Here is a 20,679-nt window from a genome sequence, read left to right as displayed (position 1 = left end):
TTTATCACGCTTCTCTTTTCCATGTGGCATCAAATGTTCATGTATATTCAAACATCCAATCACTCTCCCCTTCAAGCTCTTACCTTGTCTCTATTATAGCCCCCTATAAGTGTATATTTGGTACCTTAATATTTCAGACAATCCTAAGTGACTGGTGGAACAATTCCTGTTTGCCTCCATCCAAGGCAAGCGCTTCTCATTGCCCTGACTCTTCTCCTGCCTTTTCCCCCTCATTTGGAGTTAAAGGTCCCATGCAAACAGAAAGGACGCAGCCTAGCACCTGAAAGTATATATACATCCACAGTCATATCCATCACACTGAACAGATTAGACAGTGAAAAGACACCAAGGGAGCCACTGCTCAAATTTTTTCGTACAAAAAGGGTTTTTATTTAAAATTGTCTTTTCTAAAATTAATTTTTCACAAAAAAGTTTATCAATTTTATAAAATGTTCCATTTTGTCAATGTTTTAAATCAATTTTTTAAATTAAAATAATTTTAAAATTATTATTATTATTTTGTTTACTAAAAACCGTGTTTTCTCACTGAAAACTGGGGTTTTGGTAAACAAATCTATAAAGATCTTGATTAAAATGCCAGTAAAATAAAATCATGCACAATTTTCACAAAATGGAAAATTGGTCCATTTTTAACTTTATAACATGGAAATAACTTGGAAATTTCAACTTTTTTTGATAAATCATTTTACTGTTTTTCAACTGTTCTTTTTGACTGAGTGAATAGAAAAATCTACAAATAGAAACTAGTCCCACCTTGGTGGCCTGCCACTTATCAGACATCATCCTTCTGAACTAAATTGTCTTGACATAGATTTCATAGATTCCAAGGCCAGAAAAGACTATTGTAATTATCTAGTCTGACCTCCTGTATAACACAGGCCATTTAACTTCTCCAAAATAATTCCTAGAACATATATTTTAGAAAAACATCCAATCTTGATTTAAAAATTGTCAGTGATGTAGAATCCACCACAACCCTTGGTAAATTGTTTCAAAAGTTAATTACTCTCACCATTAAAAATGTATGCCTTATTTCCAGTCTGAATTTGTCTAGCTTCAACTTCCAGCCATAGGATCTTGTTGTACCTTTTTCTGCTCGACTGAACAGCCCATAGTTAAATAGGTTTTCTCATGTAGATTCTTATAGTCTTTAATCAAGTTACCCCTTAACCTTCTTTTTGTTAAATTAAATATATTGAGCTCTTTGAGTCCATCACTAATCTTCTAATCATTTAATCATTCTTGTGGCTCTTCTTTGAACCCTCTCCAGTTTGTCAACATTCTCCTTTAACTGTGGGCACCAGAACTGAACATAATATTCCCACAGCAGTTGCACCAGTGGCAAGTTTAGAGCTAAAATAACCTATCTATCCCTACTCGAGATTCCCCTGTTCGTGAATCCAAGGATTGCATTAGTTCTTTGGGGCACAAAATAAAACTGGGATCTCTTGTTCATCTGATTATCCCACACACAAATCATTTTCAGAGTCACTGCTTCCCAAGATAGAATCCCCTATCCTGTAAGTATGGCCTGCATTCTTTGTTACTAGATGTATACATTTACATTTAGTCATACTAAAACACACATTGTTGGCTTGCGCCCAGTTTACCAAGCGATCCAGATTGCTCTGAGTCAGTGACCTATCCTTTTCATTATTTACCTCTCTCCCAATTTTTGTGTCATCTGCAAATCTTATCAGTGATGGTTTTGTGTTTTCTTCCAGGTTATCGATAAAAATATTGAATAGTGTAGGGTCAAGAATCAATCCTGCAAACCCCTCTGGAAACACACCTGCTTGATGAGAATTCTCCGTTTGCAATTACATTTTGAGACCTATCAGTTAGCCAGTTTTTAATCCATCTAATGTGTGCCATGTTAATTTTATATTGTTCTAGTTTTTCCTAATCAAAGTGTCATGTGGTATCAAATCATGTTGTGACATCTTGACATGGCATTGGCCTCTCAGCGATTTCAGGAGGTTTTCATGGTGCAGAGGGCCTGACTGACAGAGTGTTTTGCTGCCCCATCCTAATCAGGGCTTTCCCACCGGAATCAGTGCAGGTGGTAGATCTGACACAAACATAGCGAGGCGGATCTGTGGCTTTCACTAACCCCTACTCAGACCTAGTTTTAGAAGTAAGGGCACAAAATGACCTTTGCTTTTGTATGCCCTCAGGGAGCCCTTCTCTGAGCAGATAACTAGCCCAATGCAAATCTGGAAAAAACAGCTTGTAGAGTAGTATGCGAGTAGTGTCTAGCTGAGAGAAATATCCTGCTAGCTTAGACAGTAATGTGGGGGTCCTTCTGCACAGCTGACAGAGCTGCTGCCTAGAATTCACAGTAGCTCTTGTTCTCAGAGGGAGGGGTGCAGGTAATACATTGAGCCTGTTTAGCCCTGGGAATACAGTGAGGCTGCTGGAGTCTTTGGTAGCTGGTTGGGGGTATTCAGGAGCATCTGGCCTACAGTTGGAAGAGACGAGTGTCTCAGTGCATCCCACCTCACCTCTAGCATTTCGGTCCGAACAGTTTTGCCTCAGCCCAACCAACACACAGCTTTGTGGCATTGGTTGTGAAATCTAGTTCTATGATCCTGCAATCTGTGGTGAGCCCGTGCAACAGAGAATGATGCAGGCAGGGCCGGCTCTAGGTTTTTTGCCTCCCCAAGCAAAAAATTGGCCGTTCCCAGAGCACAACTGCTCAAGCAAAAAAATGGCCGGAATGCCGCACCTGGAATTGTGCCACCCCAAGCATGTGCTTGCTTTGCTGGTGCCTAGAGCCGGTCCTGGATGCAAGCATCCTGGAGACATCAAGGAAGGCATGATTTCTCATCACCATTGAGGTCTAAATTTTCAGGATGCTTTTAAGACAATAAGCAAAATGCAGAGGAAAAGACTAAGGTCACTTAATTAACTTTGTATCACCATTGAATTTCTTAAAATAAAATTTCATCTAGAATTTTGTTTAAACAAATGAAAGCTCCTCCCCTCATTTATCTGAGAATTTCTGTGCCCTCTGAGAGATCTTTCAAAGCTCTTCCCTTTTCAGTCCCCCTTGTTTTTTGTTATTCCCTTCTCTCCCAGTATCGGCATAGCAACATTCTGCTCACTCACTTTCCCAGGGCGGGTAAATACAATATTTTATTTATTTATTTTTGTAACAATTGAGTAAAACATCAGTTTTTTCATTATCATCTTCTCCATGACCAGTGGTTGAAGTAGATGTTAACAAGAGGATCGAGATCCCTTAGCCCACCAGCCAAGGAGGAGGGGGAACCGTGAGGAAGCAGTGCTTCGCCTCACCAGGGAGAGGAGAGGTGCTCTCTCTCTGCTGTTAGTGGGGGAGGGGAAACTATTATGGGCCTCCTGATCATGACAGTAAGGGTAGGCAGGTAGATTTTGTACCCAGGCTGTACATTTTCATGAATGTTGCAAGACTGTCTTAATTTGTTATCACTGGGCTTCAGAGTTTTCACCCCGGTTAGATAAATGTGTGGAGTTCATACTTCTGTTAGGACACATCTACATTGGGAAAAGCATCTTGTATTGACAGTGCCTCTCCTGGCCTCCTCTCAGTTGTGTTGAATACAGATCAGCTGCCCGAGTAGATTGGATCAAATCATTACAGCAAGTGAGATTGTGTTGATAGGCTTAACCCACCTACACTAGCAGCCAAACGGTTTTCAAAATTGGTTGGAAGGGCCAGGGAGGAACCATTGTTGACACCATTGTCAACTATTAGTCATTTTCACAATGCAGATGGTCACTTTAGATCTATTCTTTCAATCTGTCTATTGATTCATAGGCTTTAAGACCAGAAGAGGCCAACATGATCACCTAGTCTGACCTCCTGCACATTGCAGGCCACAGAACCTCACTCACCACTCCTGTAGAATCTTACCCATACATTCCTTCACTGCATCAATCCAATTTCAGAAGAAACCCTGCAACCAAAACTTAGAATCCTGTTTAAATTCTTCAGTGGAAATACACCAAATCCACAAAGATGCTCACTGTGAGCTAGCATAGAATTTTCCAGCGGCTGTCTCTCTGGTGGCCTCGTCTTTTAGTTTTGCTTTGTTTCAGGTTCCAAGAAAAAATTCAGAGTGAAACTCTGCTGAAACTACGTGTGAAACCACTCACTTTCTCATTTGTTTCCATCTGAAGTGTTGCCTTCACTCACAATGCTGCCCAGGCTTGGCCTGCTGAAAGGTTAATGAGCCATAGCAAACGTGACCTGATGTTCAAGTCTGTGAAGACATGTTTAGAAATCAGGTGTTGCTTCTTTTGGGGTTTCACAAAGAAAATCACGTGAGCTCTAGATGGAATCTAATTGACTTTGTGTGACAGAAAAAGAGATGGGCAAAATTTTGTGACCAACCCTATTTTTTCAGCAAAAAGTGCAGATTCAGTTACATGAAAATGTTTTGTGAATTTCATGTTGGCTTTACCAAATTATTCAAGTAAAAAACCCTATAAAAGATCCCCCAAAATCTAAATGTCTCATTTTGAAATTTTTGAAACAAACCTGTAATTTTTTGGTTTGACACTAGCTTTTCTTTCAAAATTTCCAGTAATTTTATTTTTTTAAATGTCAAACATTTAAAAATGCTCTAAAATGAAACAAAATATTTCATTTCAGGCAGACAAAATGTTCCATTTCATCTGAATTACATGTTTAAAACTTTTCAATTAATTTCATTTTCTGTCCACCCTGAAATTTTTTGGACATTTTTAAATTGCCAGCAAACCAAAAAAAAATGTTCTTTGCTTGGCTCTAGACAGAGATTCCTTTTCCATTAGAATATAAGAATGGCCAGGCTGGGTCAGACCAGTGGTTCACTGAGCCCAGTATTCTGTCTCTGACAGTGGCCAGTGCTAGATGCTTCAGAGAGAAGGAACAGAACAGGCCAATTTTGAGTGATCCATCCCTTGTCATCCAGTCCCAGCTTCTGGCAGTTGGAGGTTTAGGGACACCCAGAGCATAGGGTTGCATCGCTGACCATCTTCCTCTAAGCTCTGTCTGTTCTTATGGCTTGTCTGTATGAAATTAAGGCACAGCAAGCTAGGGTGTAAATCTGCCTTGTTCTAGCATACCGTGCACTGACTGCCTTTGGGAATTCTGCTGCCACACACTAAAAGTTCTGTTGTGTGCTTTAATCTAGCCCACTTTGAAACACGAGTCAAATAAAGTGCACAATGGAAGTTTTAGTGCATGGCAGCAGAGTCCACAAGGGCACTCACTTACTGTGTGGCAGGCTGGGTCAGGGTAGATTGCTGCTTGCTGTGCCCTGTTTGTATAAACAAGTAAAGCCCTGCACAGATACAAAATTTGTATCCACATGTGACCTGCAAATATGGTCCACAGATATCTGCAGATTTGCAGGGCTCTATAAACAAGCCCTTATACTGGCATCCCCTCAGGACAGGGACTATCTCTTCTCATCTGTCTGAAAAGCATCCAGCCCATCATGAGCACTACCAAAGACAAATAATAATAAACTTGAATTAGCATATTACCTTAAACGCGACCTGATGTTTAGCTCCAATATCCTAGATGGCTAACAAAAGTGAATTCCTCACTTAGAGCTTAATCCAAAACCCACTGAAGACATTTGAAATATTCTCCTTGATTTCAGTGAGCTTTGGACCAGGCCCACAGTAAAGTGCATTTTAATCTACACAAGACACTATAAGCAGAGCTTCACTACCCTGGAGACCCCCCCACTCTCTGCCCCTTGTGTAGTGCTATCTTCACCCCCTTTAGTAGCACAGGGTACCATCAGTTGGGTGATCTCTCTCGGTTCCCCCTATTCTCACCCACAGAGCGATGGACACTCCAGGTCCATTCCTGTCCCAACCAATGCTCTGCAACCTGCCCTTCCACTAATCTGTTCTGTGCAGAATGCCTGAATGCCTGGCAGGGCGCTACTAATACTGGATTGCAGGAGGCCTGACTGTTGGCATGACACACCTTTGAAAGAACAGTGTTTGCAGGGGCCTCCCAAGCACCTGAGCCCAAGATAGGATGTCTGTGCTCTGAAGGGCCATGCCCAGAGTGTGAACAGCAGAAAGGTTACCTTAGAGCCGTGGTTTTCAACCTGTGGCCCAATCAGCACATAGCTGTGGCCCATGCAACATCCTCAGGGCCATACAGATAGTATATAGATATTGTATGGATGTGGCCCACATAACACGTAGAGAGCTACATATGCAGCCCACAATGGTAATTAGGTTGAGAACCACTGCCTTAGGGGTACAGGTAAGAAATGTTATGTTGGAATCAAGGGCTAGTTTTAATTTTTGTTGAGCTTTGAAAATCTTTGTTTGATTGCTTAACTATCCATGTAAATGTGTTCAGAGGAAGGTGCAATTGGCAATTTGCACAAGGGCAACCATCCCTCTTTCACCAGGGTAACATTATTACTGGTACTGTATTAACACCCAGAATCCCCTATCAGAAACAGGTCCCAAGCATGCTGGGCACTGTACAGACTGCTCAGCTTATTGGCTGAGCAAAGTGAGGTCTAACACTCAACTCAGTGTCACTTGTCTGTCTGTAATGAGAAAAGTTTTAAAGGAAAAGTCCAATTAATTCCAGAATGTCAGGGAACATTCTAGGTGTCATTGGGGGAGAAGCCCATTGATTTTTGGTAACAATGAGGAAACCGGAACACGGAAAAAGTCTGATTTCCACACAGTGCCCATTTGGTGCTGCGTTGTGACCTCAATGGTAACTCAGTCTGTCATTAAGCACTCCTTCCAGGTTATTTACATGGTTCAGTCCCATTAGTTGAAATGAGTCAGCAAATGAAACTGCAGGTCAGGACTGAAGTGCTTTGCCATGACTGTTGGAGAGCGCAGGTCCTGAAGACTGAACTAGCTTTTGGCTGCTTCAAATCAGGAGCAATATTGGCTGAGTTGGAGTGAGGATGGAGATTTCCACACCATTCTTGGCTGGCTCCAGCAAATTCTTTTATCTTTGCCCAGTCAAAAATGTTTTATTTCATCTATAGAGATTCCTCTGCCTGCAGCACTAGGGGTTGCCAGGCATCCAGTTTTCAACCGGAACACCTGGTTGAAAAGAGACCCCGGCTACTTCGGTCAGCACCACTGACCGGGCCATTTAAAGTCCGGTCGTCGCCACACAGGAGGCTCCCTGCCTGCCCTGACCCTGCATAGCTCCCTGGAAGCAGCCAGCATGCCCAGCCCCTAGGCACAGGGAAAATCAGGGAAGTGCCGCATGCTGCCCTCACCCGCAGCCCCAGGAACTGCAGCCAATGGGAGCTGCGGGGGTGGGTCATGGGCAGTGCGTACCGTGCAGAGCCACCTGGCCGTGCCTCCAGCCAAGGGGCCGGACATGCCGGCTGCTTCTGAGAGCCAGGGCAGGCAGGGAGCCTGCCTTAACCCTGCTGTGCCACCAACCGGGAGTTGGCTGAGGTAAGCGCCGCCCAACTGGAGCCCGCACCCTGAACCCCCTGCCCCAGGTCAGAACCCCCTCCCGCACCCTAACTCTCTCCCAAACCCTGCACCCTGAACCCCCTGCCCCAGATCAGAACCCCCTCCCACACCCAAACTCACTCCCAGACCTCGCACTCACATCCCAACCCTGTGCCCCAGGTCGGAATCCCCCTCGCACTCAAATTTTCTCCCACACCCTGCACCCTCTCCTGCTCCCCAACCCCCTGCCCCAGCCCGGAGTCCCCTCCCATACTCTAAACCCCTTGACCACATCCCAGAGCCCCCTCCTGCACCCCAAACCCATAATCCCCAGCCCATCCCAGAGCCCACACTCCCAGCCAGAGCCTGCACCCCGTCCCACACCACAACCCCCTGCCCCAATGTGGAGCCCCCTCCTGAATCCCTAATTTCTGGCCCTACCCCAGAGCCCGCACCCACTGCTGGAGCCCTCACCCCCTCCCATACCACAACCCCCTGCCCCAGCCCAATGAAAGTGAGTAACGGTTGTGGGGAGCAAGCGATGGAGGGAGTGGGGCTGGAGTGAGTCAGGGCAGGGCATCAGGGAAGGGGTGGGCAGGGGGGAGGGGCAAGTGTGTTCAGTTTTGTGCAATTAGAAAGTTGGCTAGAGATCGTGTTCCTCACCTTTCTGACATCTGCCAGCTCTACTCCTGAATCCGAGTCTCCTGCATGTTCTGTGTTACACTCCCATCCACATCCCAGCACTCCACTGGTCTGACTGGCATAGTTCGGAGCTAAAAAGCATGGCAACTCTGTGGCCTGATCTTGCATTTACTGATGTGTGCCAGTATCTGATCAATTTCCAGCCAGCTGCATGAAGTTTCTGGATTTTGACTTTTTTGGCTGATCAAAGCAAAGTCTTGCACTCAACTCAGTGTCATTTCTGAGTTTGTCTGTAGATCAAAGAACCAGCTGATGGCAGATTTTAACACCTCCCAGCATAAAAGTACCCCATCTCAGCTCTGCCCTTCTTTCCAATACAGTTTTAAAATGTTGACTCTCTGAATGACTTATCTCCCAGACAGAAAGAAAAGAAATAAGGGGGTGGGGGGAAGAGAATACACACAGAGTTCCTGGAAGGAAAATTGGGGACCCTGGTATGGCAGGGAGAGGAGAATTGGGGGACACACAGAGTCCCTAGCATAAGAGAAGGGGTGGCAGTGCAGAGATCCCTTGAAATAGAGGGGGATGGGAGGGTGACACAGAGAGTTTACAGAGGGGAATGAGAGGGATGCAAGGGGGCTCTGGTGTGTGGCATGCAGAAACAACAATAACAACAGTTATTTATCATCCTAAACCATAGGAGTTTTTCTTAGCAATTATTGTCTGACTAAAAAGACCTATTTTGTGGCAGATTTCTCCCTTCACACACCACAGCCATCAGTAAATCTGCTAGCCAGTAACCAGGAAATGGGAGATGAGGTGTGTGTTGCGGGGGGAACACGAGATTTTTTTCTTCTTTATATTAAACAAACATTTGTGGCTGCCCAGTGTTAAGCTGATTGCCAGATTTGGAGTCAGGATGGATTTTTCCTTAGGTTACATTGGCAGCAACAGAGCAGGGAGCGTGTGTTAGGATCAGAGCATCATGTCCCACATAATCATTTCCCCGCAGTTTCAGGCATCATTATAGAACCCCACTCCTTCCCATTTTCAGCTTCTAGCCCTTTATTTGTTAACCTGTTCTGTCTTTAATTTTCACTGAGCAACTTTTACTTGCCAACATCAGAAGCCCCAATTACAAAACTCTTCTCTGTATTCAGCAAAGGCCGTGAGACATCACGCATGAGATAAGTGACCCTGATTCGAGGCCAGCTGAGGGCACCAAAGCACCAGCTGAAGGCTGGCAGCTTGGCTGGTAACCAACTTATCTGGAAATACTCAAGACTATTGGAGAAGGGAAAACTTCAGAGCCCGAGAGTGATCTCTCGACAGCTCAGTTTCTGAAAACTGGGGAGCACCCAGTTAATAGATCAATGCAAAGTCTATCCTGGTTGGTGTCCTATATGCCCAGAGAAGCAGGCAGAAGTGACAGCTTCGGAGTGTGTGCACACAAACACATGCACAGTCTTGACAGCAAAGATGAGCATCTCTATAGACTACAAAGATGGTCTTCTTTGAACTCAAACAAACTGCCTCTATCTGCCACTATGTTAATAATGAAAGACTCTATTCACCTAGAACCCAGGACAAATGTGCTGTGCTTACACCTCCAAAAGAGCTGGGGTTAAGCAGCAAATAGAAAATAATCTAGCCCTGCATCTTTGCACATTCTCAATATCCCTTTATGGGACCAGTGCTGCTGTTTCGTTTATGACTTGGCTTTATTCTGATGCACAAATTAGTTCAAAGTGAAGGAAAAGGGAGGACAATAATTGCAGGAAAGCAGAATTTAAAAAACACAGCAGGTCCTCTTCTTACTCCCACACAAACAGCACTCTTTAGCCATCCCCAGAAGAGAGCCCCTTCCTTAAGAGTCTTTGAGAAATCTCCCTTGAACCTTAATGCAGGGAGGAAGGTGAGAAAGTAAATAACATATCTACCTAAGCTGAAATTCTTTTGACTTCTGATCAAACAAAAAGAGGGTGAATACAAAAAGTGGATAGCAAATTAGGTTTTCCTTTCCTCTCCTTTTTGGGGAGAGAAAAACCAACCTGACTTTACCTTGGTAGAAAGCCAAGTAGAGAGCGATTGGCAGCACCCAGCCCTTCCACACACTGTCCGTTGAATGACTGTGGTAAACATCCATCTTCACTCACTGAAATTGGAGCTAGCCCTTCTCCAGGATTTTTCTTTCCTGTGTCTTACATGCGTACTCAGAGCAACCCTGAGACAGAAGGAGCAAGAGAGTTGCATACACAGGAAATTTCACTCAGATAATGCCTACTGTAATTTGAGAGAGAGAAGCTGAGAGCACCCCCATGAGGTTAGAGAAAGAAAAAAGAAAAGGAGCACCTTAGAGACTAACCAGTTTATTTGAGCATAAGCTTTCGTGAGCTACAGCTCACTTCATCGGATGCATCTGATGAAGTGAGCTGTAGCTCACAAAAACTTATGCTCAAATAAATTGGTTGGTCTCTAAGGTGCCACAAGTACTCCTTTTCTTTTTGCGAATACAGACTAACACGGCTGCTACTCTGAAACCTGAGAGAAAGAAAAGAAACTTTGTGCTGCTCAACACAATGGTCCAATCCCTGCAGGTTTCCTGAAATCAACAGAGGACTGTGACTGGGTGGGACTGCTAAATTCAGCTGTCTACTTCCATGGCACACAAAACACATGCACTGAGATTAGGTGGCCACATGCGCACGCACACAATTGTGAAATGCAGCAGTTCATTCTGTTTTCCATTTATAGGTTACTAGTTTTAAAATAAGTGGATTAGGGTGGCAGGAGGCTGATTTGTTACATTTGGAGGTAGCCAGTTAGACACTTCAAATTATGCTTTTCCTCACAAGAAAGTACAACTCAGATGCACTATCCAGGTTTCAGTGACGTTTGTGCTTTTTTAAAAAATGCAATTTCTAGTTGGGTTGATTGCAGCACAAGTTGTGTGAGGGGCTCATTCAGGATCAGAATCCAGAGTCCACCATTTTTCCTGGTACGTGACCCTTTCCTAGCATAATCATGTTTTTTTTTTTCCCTCAGGAGATACTATATGATCCTGTAAGGGTCCTGTGTCTCAGGGTTAGGGACGGCCCCCTTTGGCAGCCGTGGAGAATCGTGCCAGGTTGGTCTATCAGGCACCCGGGCTTGCAGTCAAGTCACTGAGCAAATGGTAGCTCAGGTTACATGGATAGGGGAGAGGGGGACATGCAGAGCAGACAGTCAGTGGATCAGTCCTTCAGGCTTAAGGATTGAGTATTCGAGCAGTCAATGGCTCAGGCCTTTGGGCCTAGGGTTAGTGCTCATCCAGCTCTGAGTGCGGGGCCAGAGGTAGGGAGACCCAGGCCACCCTGCTCCACTGCGACCCACCCCAGTGCCCTGGAAGTGACAGGTTATCCCATCACAGGGTTGGCACGGAAGTGTGGGGTCCCTGCCTTGCTTCCAAGCACCACAGCTGAGTCAATGTCTCGTTTCCCTGTGTTACTTCTTACCGTCGTCTGGTGGGCCTGTTCTGCCGCATCAGGGGCCTTGTTCCTTGTCTCTGCACCAAGCAGCTCACTCTCCACTTCCTCTCTGGGTCTCTCCATCTCTTGGGGCAGCAGCTGGCTCAAAGGAGTCATCACGCGTCACAGCCGGTCATGGGCTGTGCTGGCGGTTCGGCTCCCTAAGAAGGACGTCTGGCTCCAGCAGAACTGCAGGGCCCTGCTCTTATACTTCTGTCCCCATCCCCATGCTTCGTGTGAGGGTTTAGCTAAGCCCAACAGGGTGAGTTAGCCCCCTCTGTGCGAGAATGAGGCCATTCTGCCTCATTATACACACACACACACCCATAAGTCCATCTCCGAGGAACTGAGATTCACCTTCTCCCACCCGGGAAAGGAAATCCATGTTTGTGTGCCTTACTGGCTCAGTGTTGAACTCAGAAGACATATGGTAAGAGGATCAGATGCCACCTCATTAACCACGGTTTGGTCTTCTTTGCAGTATGCAGTGATCAGTCACTAGAGGAAAGGGGGCTCTATTGCAGGGCTTCTGCGGCCCACTTGATAGTGAGGGCCTCCTTTTCAATAATGGAGTAGTTGCACTTGTGTGGAAACAGCTTCCAACTGATGTAAATCACGGGGTGCTATTCTCCCTTGACTTCTTAGGGGAGGACTGCTCCCAGAGACACTTCTGAGGCATTAGTTTGAAGGATGAACTCCTGAGAGAAGTCAGTGCTGAACAGCATGGGTTGTTGGCACAGGAGGTCCATAAGTGTCTGGAAGGCTTGAGCACAGTCTGCTGTCCAGCGAACTCATCAGGGTTGTCCTTCAGAAGTTCTGTCAAAGGGGCCAGGATCAATGAGAAGTTGGGGACAAAGTAGCAGTAATAGCCTGCTAACCCCAGGAAACTTTCTTGGTTGCAGCAGTGGATAGGTCTGAAGGGCCTGGACTTTACCCACAAGGGGTGGACTTGACCATGCTCCAGAATGTATCCTAGATAGGTGGCCTCCTCCCAGCCTAGTTTGCATTTGCTGGGATTCACCATGAGTCCGGCGTGTGTAAGGCTCGAAAGATGGCCTCCACTTGTTGAGATGGTCCTCCAAGTTACTGCTATACATGACCATGTTGTCCAAGTAGATGGTGGCAGAGGTGCCATGGAGCCATAAGATGTGGTCCATCAACTGCTGGAAGGTGGAAGGAGCCCCATGGAGCCAGAAGGGCATCCTGATAAATTAGTATAGTCTCACTGGGTTGGCAAAGGCTCTCTTCTCCTTGGAAGCTGGAGCCAGCGGAATGTGCCAGTACCCTTTTGTGAGGGTCTAGCAAGATTTGCTGAGCTAGTCAAGCAATTCATTGACTTGGGGCATTGGGTATGTATCGAACTTTGATATGGCATTCACCCTCCTAAAGTCTCTACAGAACCTGAGGGACCAGAACACTGGAGCTACGCCACTCAGTCTGGGACTCCGTAATCACCCCCCAGTTCTATCATTGCTCAGACCTCTTTCTCCACCATCTCTCACATTCACCACGTCAGGGGCCAAGTGTTCTCTTGGACGATCTCCCCCGGGGTTCTCAGGATCATGTGCTGCACAAGGGTGGTTTGTCCTGGCCAAGCCATAAAGGTCTTGGGGAATGCTTTGAATAGACTCCTGACTTGCTTCCTTTGTTTGGGAATCAGGGTGTCACCAATTTGAGGTTCCTCAGAGTCTGTCAGGACTGGGGCCTGTGGGCCCAACTCTGGCTCAGGGCTATACTGAGCAATCAGTGACCCCTCTCGATCCCATCAGGGCTTCAAATGATACATCTTTAGTTTCTTTCTCTTGTCTGGCTGCCAGATTTTGTAGTTAACAGGCCCCACTTGGGCGATAACATTGTAGGGCCCCTGTTCTGAGGCAAGCAGTTTTGATGCTTCAGAGGGAAGCAACAGGAGAATCCTATCTCTGGGTTCAAAGGCCCTTTCCCCAGGCTTCCTGGTTATAAGCCTGCTCCTGTGACTTTTGTGCATTGTGGAGATTCTCGCATGGTAAGGTTCACACCTTCTCAAGTTGATCCCACAGTCAGAGGACATACTGCAGGAGACCTTGCGACAGGGAAGGTGCCTTCTCCCACTTCTCACAAACCAGGTTCAGGATTCCCCATGGCTGCCTCCCATAAAGCAGCTCAAATGAAGAGCGCTTGGTTAACAATTGGGGAACTCCCTGGACTGCGAGTAGCAAAGGGGGGATGAACTGGTCCCAGTAGTGGAGCTCCCTTGGGGAGAATCTCCAAAGCATGCCCTTGAGGGTTTGATTGAGTGTTTGACTAAGCCATCCATCTGAAAGTGATAAACAGATATCCAAATCATCTCAATGCCCAACAGGTTGCAGACTTATTTAAGCAGCTTTCATGTGAAGTTCATCCCCTGGTCTGTCAAGATTTCTCAAGGAAGGCCCACTCAAGCAAAGACCTTGAGTATCTTCACAGCAATGGTCCGGGCTGTGGTGTTAGAGTGGGATTGCTTCAGGGAAGCAGGTAGCATACTCCAGGATCATCAGAATGAACCTAAAACCGACCATGGTTCTCTCGCGGATTCCCACCACCTCCATGGCAAGCCTCTCAAAGGGAACTCCCACTATGGGTAGTGGGAGAAGCAGAGCCTTCAGTGCTCCCTGTGGAGTGACAAGCTGGCACTCTGGGCAGGAGCTGCAAAAGTCTTTGACTTCCCAATGGATTCCTGGCCAAAAAAAACAGGCCAAAATTTAGACCGACATCCTTTTGTGGCCCAAATGCCCAGCAGTGGGGATGTCATGGGTGAGCTTCAAGACAGTTTGCCTGTGGCATCAGGATAGTACCAGCTGGGTCTGGGCCTCTTGCATCTGCGGGTCATGGTCCACTCGGTATAGGCAGGTCCCTTTTAGCTCAGCCTAGGGGTACTGCATTTCTCATTGGGGCTCCATGACCCTCCCATTTACGCTGGCCAGTTGCTCATACTCCCAACTGAGCTTAGGGTCTTCTCACTGATTTCAGCCAAAGTCAGCTCCCGGGTTTGGTGGATCCTCCCCATGCTGGTGAACAGGGCCTGTCTTCTTGTCAGGGATGTCAAGTTTACCATCCCAGGCTCCCTCGATGTCAGTGTCTGGATTACTGGATGTCTCCCATGTTTCCTTGAGGAGGTCCCCCTTGAATGTGGGCTCCAGTGTGCCTGGTTTGAGGTTCACAGTGCACAGAACCTTCATAAATCCCGTCCAGCTCCAGACGAGGATCACCAGGTAGGCCAGTCTTGAGGCCAGGCCTACTGTCATGGTTCTGGTCTCACCGTTCACTGTCATGATGGCCCAGGCACTGGGGTACAGCTTCACATCCTGATGGATATATTGTAAGCAGATGACTTCCCATTGCAGATTTGGGGTGGTGAGGAGGTCTCGTTGGATGAGACTTGGCACCCCAAGTCCACGAGCATGGGGACCCATACCCCTTCAATTTCCACAAGGATCATCAGTTTGCTGGAGGGCTGTTTCCAAGCACAAGCCTCACTGGTCCAGACTTGCCCGAAGTCACAGTCCATCACGGGGCACCCTCGGCAGAGATGGTCGAGGCAGCTGCAGGTGAAACATGGGCTGATTTCTGACCGCTTGGGTCAGTCTCTGGAACTAGTCGAGAAGGTGGGGCTTCCAGGTATCCAGGTTTCCCTTACTAGGTCAGTGGACCCTGTGGCCCTCCTTGACACTCCAGGTGACCGCCGCCAATACCTGGTATCCTGTCTGTTGGTATGACTCTCACTCAGTCTTAGCCAACAGCTTTGGAGGTTCCTTGATTTGGGGCTTGTTCCTCTTTTGGCTGCAAAGTCTGTGGGTTGGGCTCTCAGAGTAAGGGCAGACTGGGCTTTCGGTGGCCACATAGTTTTCCATTAAGATGACTGCTTTGCTCAGGGTCTCTAGCTGGAGGCAGAGGACCAATGCCCTTCCTTGTGGCAGTAGGATGTGATTGATTGCTCCAGGACCACCCGTTTGGTGACCTTGACCCTGGTGTGCTGCTCGGGCTAGACCCACCACCAACAGGTGTCCTTCAGCTGCTGCGTGACCATCTGCAGTCTGGCCCCCAGGGAGTATATCTCTCTGCAGAACTGTTGCCAGAATGTATCAGATGTAATGTCAAGGGTGGCGAGGATTGTGCTTTTCAGTTGCTTGTCAAATACGGTGCTAGGAGGCTGGCTCACTGTTCAGGGAGCCACTGAGGCAACCCACTCAAATGTGACCAGAAAGGCATCCGGGTCATCATCAGGCCCCATTTTGGTCAGGCACACAAGAACGGGGAGGGCTGTCTGGATTGCCCGTCCCACGGGGCCTGGTCTCACAGCTAGGAGCATGGCAGCCATCTGTTGCAGGCATTGCTGCTGTTGATCTCGGTGCTGGGCCCCCAATTCCCAAATCAGCTGTTGCTGTTGGTTGCCCAGCTGTTGGAGGAGCTGCTGTTGCTGCTGGAGTTGGACTGCCTGTTGCTGTTGCTAGCTCTTGGAGAGCCACTTTATCAACTTCTCCATTTCCATCAGACTGGGAGGGGAACTGAGGCCTACACAAATAAGCAGTCAATAACCCAGGCCTCCCAAACAGCAGTCAATGGGTCAGGCCTTAGGGTCTAGGGGTTAGTGCTCATTCAGCCCCAAGGAGAGCTGGACAGTGAAAGTCAATGGAGGCTCTGGCAGGAGACATTGGGCAAAGACTCTATGAGTGCGGCATTGCAATACTGATGTTGTCTCATCACACTGTAATGCATCATATGGCACTATTCCAAAAATAGGCCCATAGTGCCGATTGTGGGTGATGTTACAATGCAGGTGTCACCCTGCTCAGTTTAGGAGATATGACTGGGCTGTGTGACACAGTGAACTGGTGAGTGGTAAAGGAGAGACCATCCCCCATGCCAGGCAAGCTTCTAAATGCATTTGGAATGAAACTGTGCCAAGATGCTGGTGGGGGAGGGGGGCGGAATATAATGAATCCTGTCCCTTGTTTTTTGCCTGGAGAGAAATCTTGTACCCTACTGAGAACAGGCCTAACTCATGCATGGTTTGAGATGGCGAGCAGGAATGGGAAAATATACACAACAGCAAATGAATCCTGACTAATCAACCTCCCCTTCCTCCTCCTCCAACCTTCACTACTTTTAACAGTAGTGTCAAGAACACATGTCCTATTACGTGTAGTATTTGCATTTAAAAATCTCTGTTGTCCAACCACTTACAGAATCCCCCCTTCAGTGTAGATAACTTGAGTTTTGTCGATGTTGTGAGGGTCAGAGAGGGTCAGTTTCTTTTCTTCCCCTTCCCACTCCAAGAGTTCTCTAAGGTTTCTCTTTAGCTGTCTGAAAACAGTAGCTGCACAGTCACTGTGTGCTGGTGCGCAGCACTTTATAATCTAATTCTCCCCTCAAAGAACTACTTCTATATCACATCCCCCAGTGGTAGCAAAGTACTCATAACAGGAAGCACCATCCTCCCAGCTCTGCCTGGGATCCTGATCTGCTGGGTTGGTTGGTATGTTTGGAATGTTTGTTTGTTTTTTCTTTAGACTGTTCATGAGGTACCCTTGTGAAGAGCCTTACACAGGCAGAGCAAATCTCTGCTTCAAAGGACAGAACATCCTAAATCCTTCTCTTTTATTAGAATTTTTGTATTCCACATGTTGACTTATCCATCAGATAAAAGCTATATTATTACAGGCCATGGCTTCAGTTCCTACAAGGTGGAGATTGGGGAAACTGCCTTCTTTGCACATCATTGCATACGCAAGTCACATTTTCACTTTTTTTTTAACCTAATGTCCTCTTTCTGTTTAAGTATTTGGAGTAAGATAAAATGATCTCTCTAAGGGGCCCTGCTGTTTTTCCCCTCACCCCTCACCATTCCATTTTTGTAGAGTAAAAAGGGCCTGCACCTTGTTCCCAGTCTGAGCAAAAGTTTTGCACTCGCTGCTTTTGCTTCACGGCGTGTCAAGAAAACATTTGATTTTGATCCTCTTAAATTTGCAATTTCCTCATCTATTGTCTGAGTTTCATTTTGAATTACAGGTTCAAACAAGCTCAAAATCTCAAAGTAAAATATAGCCAAAATTGATGAGTTCCACTTGTTTTATATCAAAATTATGACTAAAGTAATCAGCTGGAGTTACCTAGAAACTGGGCCCAAGGATCAAACAAGGTTAGCGAAGCTAATTGGCCAAGCAAAGTGGAGCCTAACACTTAATTCCTTGGCATTTCTCCCTTAGTCTGTCTGCCTGTAATGCAATAACTTTAGAAGACCAGGGATGACTTAACTCTAAAATTCCAGGGAATGCAGTCTAGGCATCAGTGGGAAGAATCCCTTTGATTTTGGTGGCAAGTCAGAAAACTGGAAGAGCAGAAAAGCCTGCTTTCCACACACTGTTATTTGGGGCTCCAGGCAGAGGAACACTATGGCATCAGAGCTACTTGTCTCTCACTCCTTCCAGTTACTTTGCATACTTCAACCCCATTTGGTTGAAATGAGTCAGCAAATGACAGTTCAGGTCAGGGCCGAGGTGCTTTGAGAAAGTTGGGGATATGTAGCGGGTCAGGACTGGAATAGTAGGGGCTGCTTCTGATCAGAAGCAATATTGGCTGGAGATTTGCACTGTGGCTCCCTCCACACAATGGGTTCCTCAGGCAAGATCATTTACCTATGCCTGGTCAAAACGGGTTAGATTCATCTAAACAGTGCCTACCTGGCTACAGCACCGAATGGGCACTGTCAAGAGGAGAGGTGACCAAGGCAGGCAGTAGGGTTGGGGCTTATGGTTAGTGTTTGTGCAGCATTAGGGTCACTGGAGGAAGAGAGTAATGACTCGCTGAGGCCTTGTCTACACTAAAGGGAAAAGTTGATCTAAGCTACGCAATCTGAGTTACGTGAATAACGTAACTCAAATCGATATAGCTTAGATCTACTTACCGCGGGGTCCACACTACGCGACGTGAATGGGAGATGGTCTCCCATCGACTCCCCTTACTCTTCTCGATCAGGTGGAGTACAGGAGTCGACGAAAGAGCGATTGGCGGTCCATTTAGCGGGTCTTCACGAGACCCACTAAATCAATCACCGATGCATCCATCGCCACAGCATCGATCCTCTGGTAAGTGTAGACAAGCCCTTAGTCACAGAGCTCCTCTGCCTGCAGCACCAGACAGGCACTGTCAAGGGGAAGTTGTTTATGAACCTGCTGAAAGAACAAAGAGAAGAGGAGGAGTGGTTGAGATATCTTAACAATAAAATGTAGGTTTAGTGGCAGTGTCCTGTAAAACTGCAACAGGTTATTGGGTAGAGACTGTGTTCCTGCCCCTCCCGCTGCCAGCTCGGTGTGCATAACCAACAAAGTGTAAAAAGAAAAGGAGTACGTGTGTGACCCAGTAGAGAAACTCTCCAACTCACTTGCCCCAAATTTTGAGTCTGTAATGGAAAGAGGAAACCACCTGACTATTGTGTGGTTTGAGGTTTTGTTGCAAAATTTTTGCAGAGCTCTTGTGAAAACTATTCCCTAAGGGACAAGAGGCTTCTGATTAGAGAGAGATTTAGTACAAAGTCAAGTGTTTTTTGCAACTAAAATCTGGTCAGAGGGACCCACAACTATCCCATTTTAATTTACCCTAACTCCTTCCTGTGTCACATGCACAGCTGGGGTGCTAATGTCACTGCGCCCACCCTCTCATCGACCTGTGCCAGAGTGAGATTGGCATGTTCCGCTTTCATGCCTTTCTTACAGAGTGAGATTTCCTGTGGCAGGTGACAAGACAGAGTAAAAATGTCTCTCCAGCCTTCTCCTCTCGCTCAGAGAACTGGGACCGGCGAAGACAGGAGCATTCCATTGAGACGTAGGAGAAAAGTCAGCCCCCCTGCCAAGTGTCCCACCTAAGAAATGTTTTTGTCCATCACCAGCCAATGGAATAAGAGAAACTCATCTCTGCATGACTTACGGTGCATTTGTCATTTGTCGAATGTTTCTCCTGTTAAAAGAGGAAAGGGCATAATTAAGAAGACTGATGGATTTACAGTTCTTATCCTGACAGTCCTTGTGCACTTCAGTTATCATCTACCATTGAGATGTGACTGGAAGAACTTGCAGTGATTCACTGACCACAAAGACTATGCAATAAAAATTTCCAGACACTTGGTCACTGTTATTAGAAGTTGGAAGGGTTCTAAAAACACTCTGTTTAAACAGTGGACGACTATGGCTTAGTGGTTAGAACATGTGACTGGAAATCCATCATCCTATTTCTAGCTCTTCCCCTGATTTGCTCTGGCAGTGCCAACATTAGACTTTTTTTTTCTATCTATTGTTGCTGCCATCCCTGGTAACAACAATAGAAGCTCTGGTGCAGAGTCAGGGCCTCCTTTTTAACCACAGTGTCCTGTAGGCCTGTTCTGAGCAGGGTTAGGCAGGAGCCAGTTTCCAGTACAACTCCCAGTGTTGCTACCAGCAATAGTAAAACAGTGGAAGAAACCAAACTAGGCAAGGTCTGTGCGACAACAGGCATGTCACTTAGCCTCTTTGGCCTCAGTTTACCGATTTGTTAAATGCTTATCTATTGTGAGACTTACTTAGCTACTGTTTCTAAGGTGCTTTGAGATCCTCAGATGAAAAGTGCAACAGATATGAAAAGCATAGTTTTTTGTTGGCAATAATTCACATGTACCATTATTATCTCTAGAAGAAGTCTCCATCCTGTGATCATTGCACCACCAACCCCTAGCCAGATCATTGAGCTGCAGCCAGAACTTGTACATTTCTTTTAGCACATGACGCTAACTGTGTTAGTTCTTTGCCTGCAGGCCACTACCACAGTGTGCGTCACTATCCTGGATGAGAATGATAACGCTCCAGTGTTCCAGCAACAGCAGTATGAAGTCACGCTGGATGAGGGCCCCGCCACCCTCAACGCCACCCTCATTACCATCAAGGCACTGGATCGGGATGAAGGGCCCAATGGCACAGTTGCATACGCCATCACAGAGGGGAATATCGTGGGCACCTTTCACATAAACAGCACCACAGTTAGTAACAACTTCATGCCGTTACCTTATTTCTCCCATTTGTTTGGTTAG

General features: G+C 46.5%; 2 protein-coding genes across 18 annotated transcripts in view; one reads left to right on the top strand and one right to left on the bottom strand.

Moving 5' to 3' along the window:
* The window catches only part of VSIR (V-set immunoregulatory receptor), a 50,033-nt gene extending 39,632 nt beyond the window's left edge, over positions 1 to 10,401 (bottom strand). For 2 of the 6 annotated variants that reach the window (XM_073353563.1, XM_073353567.1), the window contains exon 1: positions 10,162 to 10,401. In XM_073353563.1, coding sequence (XP_073209664.1) covers positions 10,162 to 10,246 — 85 coding nt within the window. In that variant the 5' untranslated portion in view covers positions 10,247 to 10,401. The other 4 variants (XM_073353562.1, XM_073353568.1, XM_073353566.1 and 1 more) reach the window with 3 other exon arrangements.
* CDH23 (cadherin related 23) overlaps positions 1 to 20,679 on the top strand; it is a 521,149-nt gene that overhangs the window by 456,542 nt on the left and 43,928 nt on the right. For all 12 annotated transcript variants that reach the window (XM_073353546.1, XM_073353545.1, XM_073353548.1 and 9 more), the window contains one exon: positions 20,407 to 20,628. In XM_073353546.1, coding sequence (XP_073209647.1) covers positions 20,407 to 20,628 — 222 coding nt within the window. The remainder of the gene's footprint in view (positions 1 to 20,406; positions 20,629 to 20,679) is intronic.

This window comes from Lepidochelys kempii, chromosome 7, assembly GCF_965140265.1.
Source record: "Lepidochelys kempii isolate rLepKem1 chromosome 7, rLepKem1.hap2, whole genome shotgun sequence".
In the NCBI taxonomy this organism is placed as follows: domain Eukaryota; kingdom Metazoa; phylum Chordata; order Testudines; family Cheloniidae; genus Lepidochelys; species Lepidochelys kempii.
Note: the sequence above shows the minus strand (reverse complement) of the source record. Positions and strands in the feature narration are given on the sequence as shown.